Raw genomic sequence first — 17,864 nt, forward strand, 5'->3', positions numbered from 1 at the left:
CAGACGGCCAGACCGAGCGCGCAAATCGAGTGCTCGAGGACACTCTGCGCAGTGTGTGCGCGACAGCCCCACGTACGTGGGATACGCAGCTTCCAGCTGTTGCGTTTGCGCTCCACCACGCGGTGAACGCGTCTACGGGGTTCACGCCGTTCTACTTGAGCGGCTTCCGTCACCCCAGAGGGCCTCTCACTCTTCGAGGAAGCACTGACTCCTCTATTCTAAGTGGGGGAGAGGCTCGAAAAGCCCTTTCCTTCCAGGTCTCGGATGTGAGACCGGTTTCTCTGCGTAAACAAGTGGAATCCTTTAAGGATACCAAGCTGAGCATTGTCAGCAGGGTCCGCGATGTCATGGCAGCGGCACAAGATAAACAAAAGGAGTACTCCGACAAATATGGAAGAGGAAACTAAAGTGTATTTAAAGTGGGGGACTTCGTGTTACTAGACACGAGGAACCTACCTCTTGACACTTTCAGCTCCGTCGGCAGCAACAAGCTGAAGCACCGCTTCATCGGACCATTTGCAGTCCTGGCCAGCCATGGTGCGTCGTACACCATCGACCTGCCAAACTCAATGACGACGCCCCCGACGTTATATGTTGGACGTCTTAAGCGGTACTTTGACCCGCAGGGGGTTGCTGACTCGCAGACCCCTCTTGACCCAGCTCCTCGAAGCGAGGGCCGGTCACAGTCGTCCACGAGGACGTTGGAGCAGGCACCCAAGCCTCGGTCGGGACGGCAAGGCTGCGGTCAAGACCGTACGCCGGAGGGGCTCCATACGAACGGACCCCGGAGCCATACGCCGAGTACGCTGAGTACGCCGGGTACGCACCATACGCGTACGTCTAGGAGTGTGCCACAGGCGGCTCCGGACGTGGCAACAGAGCCTCGATCCGTCGGATCATGCGAAAGGCCTCGTCCAGATCGGACGAAGAGGCCCGGCGATCCACCCGCAGGTGCAGGCACGCGACCTCTCGCTCTAACAGGTCCAGGCGACACGCAAGGCGAGCGGGCTCGCCCTGATTCCCGGCCTGGGCTGTAGCATCACCGCCAGTCCCAAGGCCAAGTGCAATCTCAAGCACGAGGACACTTGACGGAGGTGGTCAACCTCAGGGTCCTGTGTCGGACCCACAGCCGGAGCACTCCGACCAAAGTGGCGTTCGAAAGGCGCCGAGTACTCGTACGCGTACGAGGGCACCTCCGCCCCTGCTTGACCGGAATGGAGAAGTCCACTTCCACGTGGAGGGGATCCTTCAGGAGCAACGGCGTCGGGGTAAGCGACAGCTCCTCGTGAAGCGGAGGGGTTATGCCAACTCGGAGAACGCGTGGGAGCCGATTGAACGGCTCCTGATTGACTGCCCGAAGGCTGTCGCAATCTGGGATCAGAAGCGGCGGCAGCTTCATAAGTAGTCCGGGGCTTCTTGCCCGAACGGGGTACGGACGATGACCACACTCCGTACCCGCGCTCATCGTGAGCGCCGGAAGCCGCACGCTTCAGGATACCCCTTGGTAGTATGCGCTTGCTGACCAAGTGGGCAAACCGAACACGAAGATCACGCTGGTCCAGGATGCGGGACAGCAGCTGACCTTCATGGAGCTCCCGTAAATCCGTGGGTGAGTACTTGAGAGACTCTACCCACGCCCAGAACATGTCCTCACAAGATCGCCAGGTGGGACAGTTCTCAGGCATAACCCAGGGGTATCCCCAAAGAGGATAGAGACCACCCTGGGTCTCGAGCTTCTTACGACAAGTCGTGAAGTCCTTAAGGGGGATGCGGTGTGGCGCGGGAAGCACACACCGAGTAGCCTCCAAGTTGTCAACAAACAGCTGTTTCTACTGAACAAGGGCACGTTCGTAAATGACCCTAGAAGTGTGGCCACCCACAAGGCCACGAGGAGCGACGAGAAGCTCTAGGAAGAGGTCAGCCCCAGAGCTCTCCTCGGGAGGCCAATACCCTCTTGCGTTAATGGCAGCTCCCTGGCTGACGGATGCCACCACCGAACCCCCACGCACTCGTTGGGCAGCTTGGAAGTTCTCCTGCTGCTGGTCGAGGTCATTCGTGACCTCCCGGGGCTCAGAGATAGCACACGCTTCCTCCTCTTCTTCCTCCTTCTCCTTCTCTCGAAGATGCCCCGATGGGAGTGCCGAGTCGCTTTCTCCTCGCGGAGTGGAGACTTAGAGGCTGTACGCTTCTTCGGGAGCTTGTCGCCTTTGGCTTCAGAGGCCTTAGCACGCGCAGGACCCTCGGCAAGCGAGAGACGTTTGCGAGGATTCTCTTCCTCATCGCCACCAGCTTTGGGAGTGCCCTTGGCCTTGCCGGGCGCACTCTCAGAGCGGACAGACGTCCTGGGACTGTGATCACCTTGATCACTAGCGAGCGACCGCACGCTGTCATCCTTGTATTCACTAGGCACTAGGCTGTGCCCTTTCGCAGATCCCGCAGGAGCATCGTGCGTGCTCTCGGACTCGGCTTCTTCCTCACTGCCAGCGTTGAACTCACGTTCACGAACAGAGGGTTCGAACGATTGTCTGGAGAGGCCGGGGCGACGGGCCGCGGCGCTTGCTTGCTCGCTTCCCCACAGCCGCGTCAGCCGAGGAACCGATCGCCTCGGAGGTCACCTGAGTAGCCTCCTTGAGAGCAGATCCGTTGCCGTGAGGCTTAGTGCTCTTAACTTGCGCCTTACCGGCAGCAGCCTTGGAGCGTGTCTTAGCACCGCTCTTTGCAGTACCACGAGGCATGATAACGATCGAAGTGGAGACCCAGAAGAAGAGCGCACTGACTGCTGCTCGAGGCTCTAACTGTGAAGTGAGCCTCCGCCGCGCTCGCGCAGCCAAGTCGATGGTTTTCGACTTTGAGAATGAAAGTTTGTGACGAACACCTCTTCATTTCGATTGGTCGGTAAACCGAATCTAAGTGGAGGAGGATGTAACGGGGTACGTAGCCCTAAGTGTACTCTGGTTACACGAAGTGTGACACGTCATACTTCGGGATATTTGGTACAAAGTACCAAGGTCGTCTAAAGCCAACCATGTGAATAATGTGGATGTTAATGACATTGCATTTCTATAGGTGACTTATAGATTGTATTTAAACACAAGCTTTATATACCTAAAAATATACACAGTTTACATTATACCTTAATTCGGTCAATCCGCTCTCTTTTGAATAAAGAGGGGACCTGTTAGCTGCCGTTCACTGAGGGTTTGTATACTCTCGGAAGCTAACTTCCTCTAGCGCAAGGTGCTGTGTGACCCCGTCACAGCAGCCAAGCGTTCGTCACGGCGACGACGATAGCGTCGCTGGATGGATGCAAGTCTTGAGCGCTCTCGCTTCGCCGTCAAGGCGTATTGGCCCATCACGGACCGGTAGAGCCGGCCATCGTCAGCCCGGAGTGGGTTGATGTCAGTGTAGAAGTTTGTTAATGCAAAACACGCTCGAGCAAACGAGTCGAACGACGACTCGCCCCACTTGAAGGTGCTGTGCATGATTCTACACAGGAGGCACACGCGCTTGACAAAGCTCTCCACTAGCACTCTATCCGACGATACCCAAGCATTGCGAACGAGCTTATCCGACGCCAGCTCGCCGTTGTATGTTTTTTTTTCTTGGAATGGACCACACGCAGCATTGTCGCACCGCCTTCTGGGCGTGGACTAAGGCGTTGTCCTCCATGAGACGTCGCAGAAGCTCTGCAGCAGGAATAGATGTGGCATTTCGCACTATTTACAGTAGATTTTCGAATGAGACTTCGTAAACTTGCCCAACGCTTCCGTCAGAGCGCTGTCTACCAACCAGCAGATTGGTTGGTGTCTTTTGATCTAGCAAAGTAGCTGTTGACAATTTTGCTATGTTTCAGATAGTAATACTGAATCCAAAATTATTTGGAAAGTGCTCCATTCAGGGCAGAGGTAAATGACTATTTTGTGTATAGCTCGTTTAAATACACAGTTATATTTTTTAACTGTCCAGGATTGTCTTATTTGCCACAGTATCTCATCAATTGGTAGGTAAATGATTTTGGGGTCTAATTATGAATATGTTGTATCAAGACAATTAGAATATTTATTTTTAATAAGGTAAGCATTATGCTACTGGTAATCTAAATTATACTAGTACCCGGATTTATAAAATTAAAAGTTGATTTAGGAACATAGGTCAGTTTTTTTGAATAATTATCCCGCCGAAGCGTAGCGGAGGCGGAAAGGTATAAGAAAGTATAACTAAACCTAAACTACTACCGCGTAGCGGTGGCGCACGGCTAGCTGTAGTATTAAGTGTACTATGTATCGTGTCAAATATTTACAGCTCGTACAACACCGTGCTCATTTCGTGCAGCCTTTAGCCGTTACCTTTATTTCAACCTACTAAAAATTGGTATGTATAAAAACCGAATCAAAATATAACGTTTTTAACTAGCTAGTTTCTGCCCGTAACATTATTAAACCAACATAAATGTTCACTAAAGTTTGAGAGAAAGGACACGATGCACTAAAAGCGTGCTGTAAAGGATCCGGTATGGCACCGGATGAGCTGCTGAAATCCAATTCTTACGTCGTTAATAAGATCTTAAGCTCAAGATGTAGTGGGCCACGCCATTACATAAGTAGGTAGATTTATATTACAAAAGTAGATGCAGCAGCACACGGCTAGCGTGTGCTGAACTGCCGTCATCCTATTATGGGGAGCCAGACCCATTATCAGCCAATAAGGGTTTGACGTGTATTGGAGTGGTCAAGGCAAGCTGCCCTGGACCTAAATAAAAACAGAGTTGATTTTCCTTCAGACTAAGCACTTGGTTTCACTATCGCGGAACTTGCACGTTTCCTCATTATTACGTGTAAGCTAGTAACGGACACTCTAGGCCCGTCACACCTGGTAGCACTTTGTAGTCCTTCCCATGACCAAGTTCCCAATGAGCCAAGGCCAGCCGACTGAAGCTTCAGGGTCAACCCTGGAGCATGCTGCTTTCCCTCATCTCACTCGTGTCGAGTGGATAGCCTTTCACCGCCTTGCGGCGGTGTCCGGTGAGGCTGTTGTCGCGTCGCTGCTGAGCTCAGCGACTCCCGAACAACAACGTCAAGCAGCTCAAGAGTTCATGGAACGTCAACAACGTCAAGCAGCTCAAGAGTTCATGGAACGCGAGCTCGCCGACGCGAATCGGCGAGCGACAACTCCCTCGCGTTCCTCGAGGAATGACATCGTCAAGTTGGAAACGTCGACCTACTCCGGTGAAGGAGCGAATCGCCTTCCGTTGAATCGCTGGTTTCGCGAAGTCGACATCGCTATCGCCTCGAGGATGATCGAGGCGCAAGGAGCGGAAGTTAACTTTTTACTTTCCCGACTGGCCGGGAAAGCCAAGGCGTGGGCACTCAGCAAACTGGTCGTAAACAACGATGCGTTCTCCACCCTGGAGGCCCTCCAGAGTGATCTTCGTCTCGCCTTTAAGCCTCCACAAGACGAGTCCCGAGTCCGCGCAGAGTTCCTCGCTCTGCGACAAGACAAGATGACCATGCGCGACTACGTCCAGAAGACACGCCACCTTGCGTCCTGCATCGTCACCAATCCGATTGACATGCATCTCAAGTCCATGTCTTCGTGTTCGGCATGCGTGAAGGCATGACGCGATACTGCCTGACTCGAGCGGAACCCTCCTCACTCGAGGAGGCATTTGCTCTCGCACTTCGTGAAGACTACGTGGTGAGGGCGTCGTACGCGTGGGCAATGTCCGCGTAAGCTCAAGTGTCAGCTCCGGAGCCGATGGAGATCGACGCGATTGGCGCGTCGAACAACCGCCGTCGTGCAGTCCCTCGCGCGAATAGTGGTCGTCCCAGTCGATCCCTCACTTGCTTCCGCTGTCGGAAGGTTGGACATCGCGCGGCTGAGTGCCGCGCGCCCGCGCCAGTGCTCACGCACACTGTCGATGCCTCTCCTACCGATCAGCCAAAAAACGGTCAGGGCCAGTAGGTGCGGGGCGCCCTACTGGCCGGAATGGAGGTCCGGGTCCCCCGGTGGCAACCCACCCTTCTAGCCCTCGCGTGCTACACCCACACTTCAATGCCACCACAGCGTCGGGCGACACAAGACTGATCATCATCAGCCTCCATGTCGCCGGCGCCCGACGTCCACTTCGCGCGCTTGTGGACTCAGGAGCGACAAACAACTTCTTCCGTGAGTCGTGTTTGTCGACGCTACCCAGCGAAATCGCTGTCCGCAACGGTCGCGGACAGGCTGTAGTCAAGCTTGCTGACGGAAAGCCGCGCCACGTCGCGCGGCGAGAGATTACGTTGCCGTACACCTACGACGGCTTTCGCAGCAATGACGACTTCCTCGTGATTGAGATGAACTGCGCATTCGATTGCATCCTGGCCATCCGTGGTTGTCACGGTATCAACCAGAGATTGACTGGTTGGACCGCTCGGTTAAACACCGCAGCGGTTTCGACGTGAGCGAGGTGTTCACCCACCTCCTGGTTGCCCAGAAGGACTGGCCCCCGTCACCGTCGTGGACCGGTCGTCCACGACGCAGGCTGGACACAGAGTGAGGGATGGCCCTCTCTGCACGGCGTGCGCAGTGCTGTTGCACGAAGGCTCCTCGCCGCGAGGCGAGGGCAAGAACACGATGGCGGTCGAGCAGGGGCTCCCGCAATACGAGCAAGCGGTCGAGCATGGGTTCCCGCAGCGCACAACTGCGGTCGAGCATGGGTTCCCGCGGCGCATCACGGCGGTCGAGAGTGAGTTCCCGCAGCACAATATGGCGGTCGAGCATGGGTTCCCGCAATGCAACACGGCGGTCGAGCAGTCGAGGCTCCCGTCACCCGAGCCGGTGGTCGAGCAGTTGGAGCTCCCGCTGAACGACCACGCGGTCAAGCAGTGGCCCCCGCGTGTGACTGGCACAGTCGAGAGTGAGCTTCAGAGCCTAGAACGGGGTGATACATCATCCAGCGAGAGCGATTCTTCCTCCTCGAGTACACACTCGAGGCGCCGGGCAAAGAAGTCGAAGCGCCGTAATTTGAAGCCACGACGTGAAACTGCACCGAACAGCATCTCACAGACGGAGTCGGTCTGTGTCATTGAGCACGTGGACGACGGCATGGGCCGTCAGCGCACCGTCGATCTTGCGTGTCCACCTCGCGACGCTCAATCGATCACCCGGCTTCCAGGTCGCTCCTGGAAGAGCTTCCTTCGTGGTCTCAAGGTTGGTGAGGTTGAGCAGGTCTGCCTGATCACAGACACTTCGTCTACGCCACTCGAAGGAAAAACAGTCAGTGATGACGACGGATCCACCCGTCCCAAGAGCGCCGAACCGAAGTCCGCTCGCGAGGAGCGATTCGCAGCGCAGTCCTGGGAGTCCTTGCGCGAGCCTGGACATCCAGTGTACGAGACCGTCCGCGAATACGCGGACGTCTTCCCCGATAAGATTCCAGCCGAACTGCCTGCCGATCGAGGCGTCCGCAACGAGATCGATCTCGCGCCGGTTCGAAGTACTGTGTGAAGCGGCAGTGGCCGCTGCCGCGAGACCAAGTCAAGGCCATCGACGACTTCTTTGAGAATCGCCGTAAAGCGGGTCACGTGCGTGAGAGTGTCTCGCCACATTCGAGGCCAACGTTCTGTGTGAAGAAGGCCACAGGCGGATGGCGCATAGCTCATGCCTTTAACAAGTTGAATGATGCGACCATCCCCGCGCAAACCCCAATTCCTCGGAAGGACATGGTGCTCGACACCATGGCGGGCAGTGTCGTCTTCAGCGCCATCAACTTGACCGATGGATTCTATCAGATCTTGATGAGACCGAGCGACATCTCCCTGACAGCGGTCAGCACCCCCAGCGGTATGCTCTGGGAGTGGCTTGTGATGCCACAAGGCTTGAATAATGCTCCCGCCACGTTCAATCGCATGGTCTCCCATGTGCTGCGTCCGCTTCGAGACTTCGCACCGAGCTACTTCGACGACATCTTCGTGCACAGCCGCGCTGAGGGGGGTCTCAGCGTGATAGAAGTCCACTTGAGGCACTTAAAACAGGTCTTCCAAGTGATGCGCGAGAACAAGTTGTACGCGAACCTGAAGAAGTGTATCTTCTGCGCGCCGGAGATTCCGGTGCTGGGCTGCTTCGTGGGCAAGGACGGCGTTCGCGCCGACCCGGAGAAGGTGTCCTCTATCTGCGCATGGCCGTCACCAAAGAACCCCACTGAGTTGCGTCAGTGGTTGGGGCTAGCAAATTATCTCCACAAGTACACGAAGAATTAGGCCGGATTGATCCAGCCCCTCTCATCACTCCTGAAAAAAGATGCCACATGGGTCTGGTCAGCCGCGCACCAAGCCGCCTTCGACTCAGTGAAGAAGAGCCTTGCTGAGGCGCCGATCCTAGCTCTTCCCGACGACTCGAAACCATATCACGTGGTTTGCGACGCGAGCGACTTTGCCATCGGCTGTGCGCTGATGCAGTTTGACGACGAAGGACGTGAACGGGTCGTCAGCTATCAGTCTCGACAGATGAAGCCAGCGGAGCGCAACTATCCTGTCCACGACAAGGAGCTTCTCGCGATGCGCTACGCCCTGATTAAATTCAGAGTGTACTTACTCGGCGAGCAAACCTTCGCAGTGTATACCGATCACGCATCGCTAAGGACAGCGATGAAGAGCCCTCATCTTTCCCAGCGAATGGCTCGCTGGTTGTCGTTCTTCTCCGAGTATAATTTCGTGGTTCACTACAAACCCGGCAAGAACAACATCCTTGCAGATGCTCTGTCTCGTCGTCCAGATTACGACCCACGCGATTCGCTGGGTCGACAACCGCTGCATGATGAAGACGACGAAGACAACTGTCCTATGTGCTTGGCGTCGGGATTGAACCTGACGAGCGTGTCTTCAGAAACCCCACTTCGCGACGAAATCCGGACTGCGTATGAATTCGATCCGGTCTATTCGAGTATTCTGGAACATCTCCGCTCGCCCAGTGAAAAGACACTGAGTACTTTGTCCCGCTCCACACGCCATCAGATCGATAAGGATCGGATTGAAGACGGGCTGTTAGCGTACAGCATCGATCGCTTCGATGCTTCGCGTGTAGTGGTTCTAAACGATCCTGACTTGCGCTCGCGGATCATCCACGAGTTCCACGATATCCCCCTTCGAGCTATCAGGGACAAAGCCGCTGATGTCGACGGCCGCTCATCCGGAGACGGATCGCCAAACCGAGCGAGTTAATCGCGTCCTTGAGGGCGTACTTCGCAGCTATGCGACGTCATTTACGAGCTGGAGCTCGTTCCTTCCGCCTGCTGAGTTCGCGCTGAACAACGCGGTCACGCGTCGACTGGCTTGACTCCTTTCTTCGTCAACAACGGTCGGCACCCTCGCCTTCCAGCTCTCCTCGCCGTGGGACGGCCCACGGCGCCGTGTGGCTCCACTCTGGGTGGGGGTGAAAGAGGCGACAACCACTTTGTGACAGCTCCGGTTTTGAGCCCATAACCCGTTACCATACCGGTTGCCGACAAGCCTTCTACGCCAACACCGGTAATGGACCATCAACCGGTTTCCATACCGGTTGCCGACTCCTCCTCGAGTGCAGCCTCATCTTCAGAGACTGTTAACGCAGTGACACACGCCCAGGCCAGATAGGCCCTGACGACCCCCCGCGACGCAGTGTCCCCTCTCGCCTCGTGGACGAATCGTGCCCTGATCAGTCCTGGCACCGCTAACGCGGTGTCTCCAACAGCGAACTACGCGCCAAAGCTACCGGCACAACCGGCTGATAAGACTGCTGTCTCAGACTCCCTTCTCCAGCGCCAAGCAGTCATCCGATACGTCCGCGACGCGCTGCAGACGGCGGTCGACAAGCAGAAGGAAAAACGCGGACAAGCGCGGCCGCAAACACACAGTAAACTTCGCGACAGGAGATCGAGTGCTCCTGTTGACTTCAGGAATCAGAGACTCTGCCGTCACCAACCTCGGCGCGAGTAAACTCGCACCGCGCTTTATTGGGCCTTTTACGGTGACATAGGTTATTGGCGAGGCTTACACACTGGATATCCTCACGTCGCTGCGACTACATCCGACGTTCTACGTCGGACGACTCAAGCAATACCTGCCCGCTACGATTCCTTCTTCGACTCAGTCTCCTGAGTCGCCGGCGCATACAGCGGCCGCCCCACCCGAGGGGCGCGCCGAGCCATCGCGCCATTCACACTAGGCGACTGCTCCACCGTCCCGCTCTGCAGACTACCATGTACCGCGCGCTCAAGAAGCCTCACGCGCGCCAAGAATTCCCGATTCGACTGACGAGTCTCAGTCTACTACTGTAGTACCATTGTAGCATACTTCAGGCTAAGTGCCATTTATCGTAGTAATTGTATGATCCAACAATCAGAAGTTTTGATTATAAAAAACGAAAGGAAGAGAAGACACCTCAAAGAGGGAAAGGCCAGCTCTCCAAGCCCTCCCGGGCCCTTTGGCCGGCCGGGGTTCCTGGGCCCTCTCCCGCCCTCCTGGAAAAGCCGTCCAGAAGCTCCCCGCGAGATCTTCCTCGCGGCTCCTAACCAGAACGTCAGTCGTATCAGCGGGACGGTCCCCCGCCGATTGTCGACTCAGCTGGCGAGATCCGCTGGATAGTCGAGAAGATTGTCGATCACAAAGACCCGCCCCGTCGGACGGGGCAGCGTCATGTGTCCACCAGTCGCACGGCTCCCGCCGTTCGCCGCTATAGGGTACGATGGCTTGGCTTTCCGGCGGACCAAGATACGTGGGAGCCCCGCGCGAATCTCCTTCGCGATGTCCCGGATGTGATCCAAGAGTACGACTCCAGTCTTCCTGCGCCAGAGAGCGCCGCGAATAATCACGCGGCGGCCGAGAACGAGATCTCCAGTCTGCACGACCACGCGAACGTGATCGAGAACGACGCTGCTGGCCAGGATCTCAGCGTCTCGTCCATCACGTGGGTGCCGCGTGCCGCGGTCGTCGTGCTCGTCAGCGACGTCGCCGTCGCTGGAATCTGCTGTTGCTGTTCCATCGTCCGCTCCTGTTGTCTGCTGTGCAAGTCGTGTTGTACTTCTCCTGCTTGGCGCAGGATCTGTCTCGTCCCCGCCTCGATCGTTCCTGTTGGCCACGTTTTTCTTCTCGTTTCCCTTTTGTTTGATTTGCTCCCCGCCCGTCGCTTATGTTGCGTAAGTGCAACTTTAAGAGGGGGGTGATGTAGTGGGCCACTCCATTACATAAGTAGGTAGATTTATATTACAAAAGTAGGTGCAGCAGCACACGGCTAGCGTGTGCTGAACTGCCGTCATCCTATTATGGGGAGCCAGACCCATTATCAGCCAATAAGGGTTTGACGTGTATTGGAGTGGTCAAGGCAAGCTGCCCTGGACCTAAATAAAACAGAGTTGATTTTCCATCAGACTAAGCACTTGGTTTCACTATCGCGGAACTTGCACGCTTCCTCATTATTACGTGTAAGCTAGTAACGGACACTCTAGGCCCGTTACACAAGAGGTGTAGATGCCTTTTACCAACGCTGTTTACCCCTTCCAAAGAAGGTCTACGAGAGTGAAAACCTTCCAGTTCATGATACCATATGTTGCTCAGTATTGACCGGGTAGTAGCCCGATTAAACCTTTTTACACGTTTTTTGCGTTTGATTCGCTATAAAAGACCAAGCAATACAGCGTACAAACCAAGACGATTTAGACAAAATTTTAGTAATTTATCCGATTTGTCAACTATCCATAATATCGTATTCCACTACACTTATGTTTTGCTTCCTAGATCTAAGTTCTCCTGTGATATCGATCGAGCTTTGCAAAACCGAGTTTAGTTGGTTTTAAGATTCAAATAATTTTCGAGGAGCTTCCATAATCCAGTACTATTGTATTGTTTTTTTTAAGAAGGTGACTATTAATAGAACTGCTTTCAGTACATTTTGAGCTCGTCTTTAGCTTTTTACGAACTTAAGCTAGTCGTTACTCCTGATTCGCTACGCGTTCGCTGCGTCATGTAGATAGTCTTTTGCGTCATCTTAGTCGACTTTGAGCTTCCACGGAGGGTTTTTAACGGTCTCCCGTGTTAACCAACCCATTGCATCAGATAAAACTCTAAATTAGGAGCCCAGCGCTTGACGTAGAGGCGTTCTACATCGTAGAGCTCTTCGATCTTTCTGCGCCGAGCTCGACAGCTGCCAAACAAACCAGACCCCCCTCTGAGCGATCGCCGTTGTTGTCCAAGCCTCTTCGTTACTGGGAGGGCGAGTAGGTAGGTTTTTGCTAATCTTGAGCTTGAAGAAGGATCCGTCTGCCTTTTGATTGAAGTTCCTGGCGTGGTTTTTTGCGCTTGTTTTGCGGCGGCATCTTGATAAATCTAAAATGAGGCTTTACATCTCCAGATGTCAATGTAGAGCTTTTATCGGTCAATTTTTCCCAGAGATCCTGTGTTTTTAGCGACGATTAACTAAAAATATTCCTGGCGTTTCCGAAAACTTTCCACAATGTCGCCTTTGAGCCGGTCGTCAATATCACTTTACATCCGTGAAATTAGATTTGGGCCCAATCGAAGCAACGAGATCGGAGAAAGTCACTGATTGGCATACCGTTATGGGTATCCGTTGAGCTTGCGTGCATGTGCAACATGCCATATTTTCACAAGCGATGTAAGAGCTTAAACGTCTTGTGTACACCATTTCAGGTTCGTTCTCCCCACCGCAGGAGTTCGATACAACCACCCCAAAGCCGACTTGCACATAGGACCGAACAAATCTCAGTTCAAAACACCCAATACCTGAGTTCAATACACACAGGTGACTCTTTTATTTTTTTGCCAATTACTGCGAAAGTACCAGCTTTTGTCATTTCGAGACCATTCTAGAATTCGAGACAATTCCACCCAAGCCCGCGTAGTCTCCACCACAACGTCGTTGTGAGCTGCTACCAATCGCCAGTTCTCACCCTCCTTCGCTGCCTCGAGAACACGTGCACGAACGTCTTCAGGGTAAGTGTTACCCATTCTGCCAAAACGAAAGGGGCGCGAGGCGAAGCGATGAATGGATGGATGCCTTTGGATTCTCGAATGGTCTCGAAATGACAAAAGCTGGTATTTTCGCAGTAATTGGCAAACAAATAAAAGAGACGCCTGTGTGTATTGAACTCAGGTATTAGGTGTTTTGAACTGAGATTTGCCCGGTCCTATGTGCAAGTCAGCTCTGGGGTGGTTGTATCGAACTCCTGCGGTGGGTAGAACGAACCTAAAATGGTGTAGTGTTACGAAGAGCAGTTGATGGCTGTGAAATTGAGCCCTCTACACACGGAACGCGTGTAAACCCGACATGTTTTGCGTGATTGTGAGCAAGGTTTGCTTTAGGCAGTTTCCACACGGCGTTTAACCCATTGACATTCACAAAAAATGGACACTGCAAATTTTCCGAAGGGGTTATTTGATCAAAATACAGGACGCCATTCAGTTTCTTGCAACCATATTTTGCGTTACCAGAATTGGTGGTCTTGACGTTGGTTTGCTGGACAAAAATCTGAAATCCGCACTGCATTGCAAATGCCTTGACACGACCTCGACCAAGCTCTGCGAGGGGAACTCATCTTCTGCAATATTCGCGTTGCGATTGTATGCAATTCCGTAGGATTGCTGCGAGGAATCTTCGATCTGGACTTGAACTGTAGGAAACAGAATCCTTAGCTCTAGTGCAGTTGCTAGATCCGCTGTGTCGACAACGAAAGTGCTTTGCAAAACTTTTCTGAGTTGGTACAGATGCTGCTACTAGCTTGAGCACAGCACTGCGCCGTGCCTTCTGCAGCATCGATACGTGCGTCGGCAGTTAGTTCTGGAGGAGAATGGGCATTTGACGGACAGTGTGCTCTTGGAGACGTCAATTCCAAAATGAGACGACAGGGGGGGAAATGACAAAATGTGAGTGGATACACTAAAGTTGTGACAGAAAGTTAAAGGTGTGTCAAAACGTGAGCAAAGTGGGGTCGGTATCGCCGGTAGGTGTGGGCGTCAGTAAGTGAGGAATATAGGGAACAAACGTCACAATGTGTGTCCAAATGATTGAATGGCTGAAACAAGGTGGGCCGGACTTAAACCCGAAACCTGTTGCATACTAGTGTTCGACATGCGTATGAAGACCCAAATCGTACACTCTTGTGGAATACGGCACACTAAGTATCAGACGACATTGCTTGAACAGACTCAGCGAATACCGAGAGGAGGCGCGTGCCTCGATGGCTCGTGTTTCGCTCTTGCGTGCCTCCAAGACATATCGGCAACCCGACCGGCGACAGTGAGGGGGCGGCACACGCCGGCGACCAGGAGTAGCCGGTGGCACGCGGCTACTGAAGCAGCAGTAGGAAGGACAGGTACCGCTGCCGCAGGAGCTCGTAGATAAGGATAGTTTGAGGACTCTTTGACTAATCCCACTTCGCAACTTGGTATACAGCGCGCAGTACGTCATAGCTCTTAAGTCTTAAAGCCACTTAGTACGACTGAGGGACGCAAAATGACGTAGACAATCGACGGCATCGCTGATGGATTGGACAGCGGCGATGCGGAAAACACAATTCAGGTCGGAATGACTTTTGATACTGCTTCACATGTTCCTCATGCTGTTCAAGACTACGCCTTATCTCATGGGAGGTCTGTACAGTACGAGTTTTACGTGCGTGTCTATACTCAGTACTGCGACCGCTGTAGCATAACATGGTTTCATGCAATACCAGTGTCTGGTGAGCCACAAGAATACACCGCTACAGGTCCGGATCACCTAGCCCAGCTCGTACTTGAGCAGGAAATGGATGGATTTTCAGTGAGCGATCTGCAGGCCTATTATACGACGTGGCTGTGTTTGTAATATATCCCCCTGAGTCAGAATAATTAGCGCGAGTTAACCTGACTTTCTCCTTGAGTCAGAATAACTCGCGCGAGCTAATCTGAATTTCTCCTTGAGTCAGAACAACTCGCGCGAGTTAATCTGACTTTCTCCCTTGAGTCAGAATAACTCGCGCGAGTTATTCTGAATTATCTGAGTCTGATTCGTTTTGAACGGCTGGTTCCGGTGGCCAATCCCGAATTAAGGGCGCGATGTCCAAGCGCACGTGCACCCAGCGGGCCGAGAGAGAGAGAAGATAGAGCTGCTGAAAAGTGGAAAGCTTATCCAGAATGGACTGCAGCAGACGCTTCGCGAGAGCTAAACGTCAAGGAGCCTACCCTGCGGGGATGAAAACAACAGTATTGGGATGCACTAGACTGGGGGTTCTGTGATTACCGGTATCGTCTCCCAATTGGGATTGGCTCCCACCGACCAACAAGGGATTTGCTGAATGCCAAGTTGTGACAGTAAGTGAGTCGGTACGAAAGCTGTGTTAACCATCTTCGTCTGATCATTTTACACTTTTTGTCACAACTTTCATGTATCCACTCACCTGGTGTCATTTTCCCGACAGGGGGGCTGTACGTACTACTACTTCTAGCACTACCAGGAAAAACATCAAACAGCATAAACTTGCCGGAAAGTCTCCCCTGGCTTTTAAATGTCCTTTACAGGATGACCGGCGATTTGCAATTTACCGCTATCTAAAGCTGATTTGGTCAGTGCATAGATTGCTACTAATAATTGTCAACCTGAACTAGGTATTTGAAAAAATCATTTTTGCCTTTCTTCTACCAAAATCAAATGAGGCTGATGCTTCCGGTGATCTAAGCTACACCACAGGCTGGATGCTTGTCCAGATGGCACTGACCACATCAAGCTCATCACCGCTTCTGCCTGCGAAACCACACAGCTGATAGCCATCTTTTGCATTGTCCGATCCAATCTTGTCTGTCCGTGTGCCGCCTTCGATAAAGTTCCCCAAATTGGTGGTGAACTTAATATACTTGACACGCGTGCGCCCCTTGTGTTTACCCGCGTGTGCCTCCATGACAGTGATGTATTCACCTTCAGCCAATGCTAGAGGGGCTTTAAAGACTCCACCATAGCCGCCGTGGTAGAAGGTATTCTCCTCCCCGGATGGGTTCTCGACGGTGAGGATGACAGCATCGACGCGCTCGCCAGCGCGAAGGATGATCGACAACACTTTTTGACCAGACTTGACCAAAGGCGCGTCGGTATAGTCGTCACCATGGGGACCACCAAATGACGGACCTGCGTAAGTACCGGGTGGCAAAGTGGGATATGCACTTTTTACATCTCTTCCATCTCCGTCATGGTTTCCGGGCCCCCCACCTCTCCCACCACCACCCACACCGCGTCCGCCAAATACCCCTCCTATTATTTCTTCCGATTCAATGTCTTGACTTGCTAGGTCGGTTCTGAGCGCCATGTAGTCGTTTGATTATGACCTCGTCGCGGTCTTGGAAGCGAGTGAGACACCGTCGTCCCTAGAAACCAAGGCGACCACAATCGCCAACACGAAATAGAGTACGCGCATATCGTTGCAATTGGATGATGAAAGGAACGCAAATTCGCGAATGAGGTATTAAAAAAAAACGAAGTGCCACCAGAACAGCTACTGTATTAATACTATATTAATACATACGACATGTACTTCATTGCTGTAATGAGTGGCGTACATAATAATAATGTACATGTTATCTGACTGGATAATCTATCGGGAAAAAATCCATCACGTACCTTGTAGTACTAGACATCATGATATTATTATTAGTAAGAGGAAGGTTTTTACAAATCTCCGATTCATGACCGTATACATGTACTGTAGTACAGGAACAGAAATTCGGAAAGGCCGTCATGGTATTAATACATGTACAGGCTAATTTAGTCGGAAATCCTCCAAAGGTAATCAATTGAGTGACAGCAGGGTAAATACTGTCCCTGACTCGTTATAAAATCAGCTTAAGTGCTCTCCTTTTAGATGTAGCGTGGTACATTATTAATATTCGGAGGCACAAGTGTCTCTGAATTGGTCAGTCAAGTGTACACTTTTATAATAGTGCCCTTGTTTACGTATCGCTTCTATTCAATGGCAAATCTTCTAAACCCACCATATTGCTGCTACGGTTCTGTACTGTACTACATGTATAGGTTAAGTTGAACTTTGAGCTGTTTATCTGCAGCAGTAGTACTAAACAATTTGCAAGTACACCATTTCCTGGAATTGCTAAATTCATACATGTAGTGAGAATGCCGTTACTGACATTATAGTGAGATGAAGTGCGGTATTTAAAAAAATATTAATCTTGGAGGGGGACGGGAGAAAATGGAACTAAACTATACCGTAATACGCATGCCGTTGTAACAATTATGATCAGTATTTTCTAAACACGATTCCTGCTTTAGAGGGGTAAACGTTTACTCATCTATTAACAGCTGCTCTCTGTAATTTATGGTGGAATTTCCTTTATCCAGTACTAGTGTACCAGGCACTGAACTCTGAAAATCGGCGAGTTTGGATTGGATTAGAAAAATAGTACCTCGGTCACGCTAATTAGTCGTAGCTCGCAATTAGTCGTGGATTTGCACTTTAGTGACATCACAAATTCGGGATATTTGGCAAAAATGATCATATCTAAAGAAAATACCGGTTTTGAGCAGATCTCATCGAGCTCTTTGTTCCAGTATGCAGTATACCGAGCATACTATGCTCGGTTTAAAAATTAAACAGTGTCACGGTGTACAGTTAGATGGTGTACTAACGATGCTGACTGACTGCCTGCAGTAGGTCTACTCACTCCAGACTCTCCGGACCACGTCCAAGCAAGCGGGACCTGCGACCAAGACAGTGATGTTCCAAGTGTGAAGTCGTGAAGCAGCTGGTCGTGGCGGGAATTGGAGCTGGACCGCCACACACGAGGGATCTGCATAAAGGTAAGAAGCTCGAAAACCCTTAGCGGGGTGAAATGAGGAAGTCAGCCATGGAT

At 52.3% G+C, this 17,864-nt stretch overlaps 1 protein-coding gene across 1 annotated transcript; it reads left to right on the forward strand.

Annotated features, from left to right (window-relative positions):
- Positions 1-13,250: 13,250 nt before the first annotated feature.
- On the forward strand, positions 13,251-14,303 carry PITG_09737 (uncharacterized protein; the record flags this gene model as incomplete). The annotated part of the gene is made up of 3 exons (XM_002903287.1): positions 13,251-13,288; positions 13,924-13,988; positions 14,176-14,303. The coding sequence occupies 3 exons, from the start codon at positions 13,251-13,253 to the stop codon at positions 14,301-14,303; spliced, it is 231 nt and encodes a 76-aa protein (XP_002903333.1).
- Positions 14,304-17,864: the final 3,561 nt, after the last annotated feature.

The sequence above is a fragment of the Phytophthora infestans genome, genomic scaffold (genome assembly GCF_000142945.1).
Source record: "Phytophthora infestans T30-4 supercont1.15 genomic scaffold, whole genome shotgun sequence".
In the NCBI taxonomy this organism is placed as follows: Eukaryota; Oomycota; class Peronosporomycetes; order Peronosporales; family Peronosporaceae; genus Phytophthora; species Phytophthora infestans.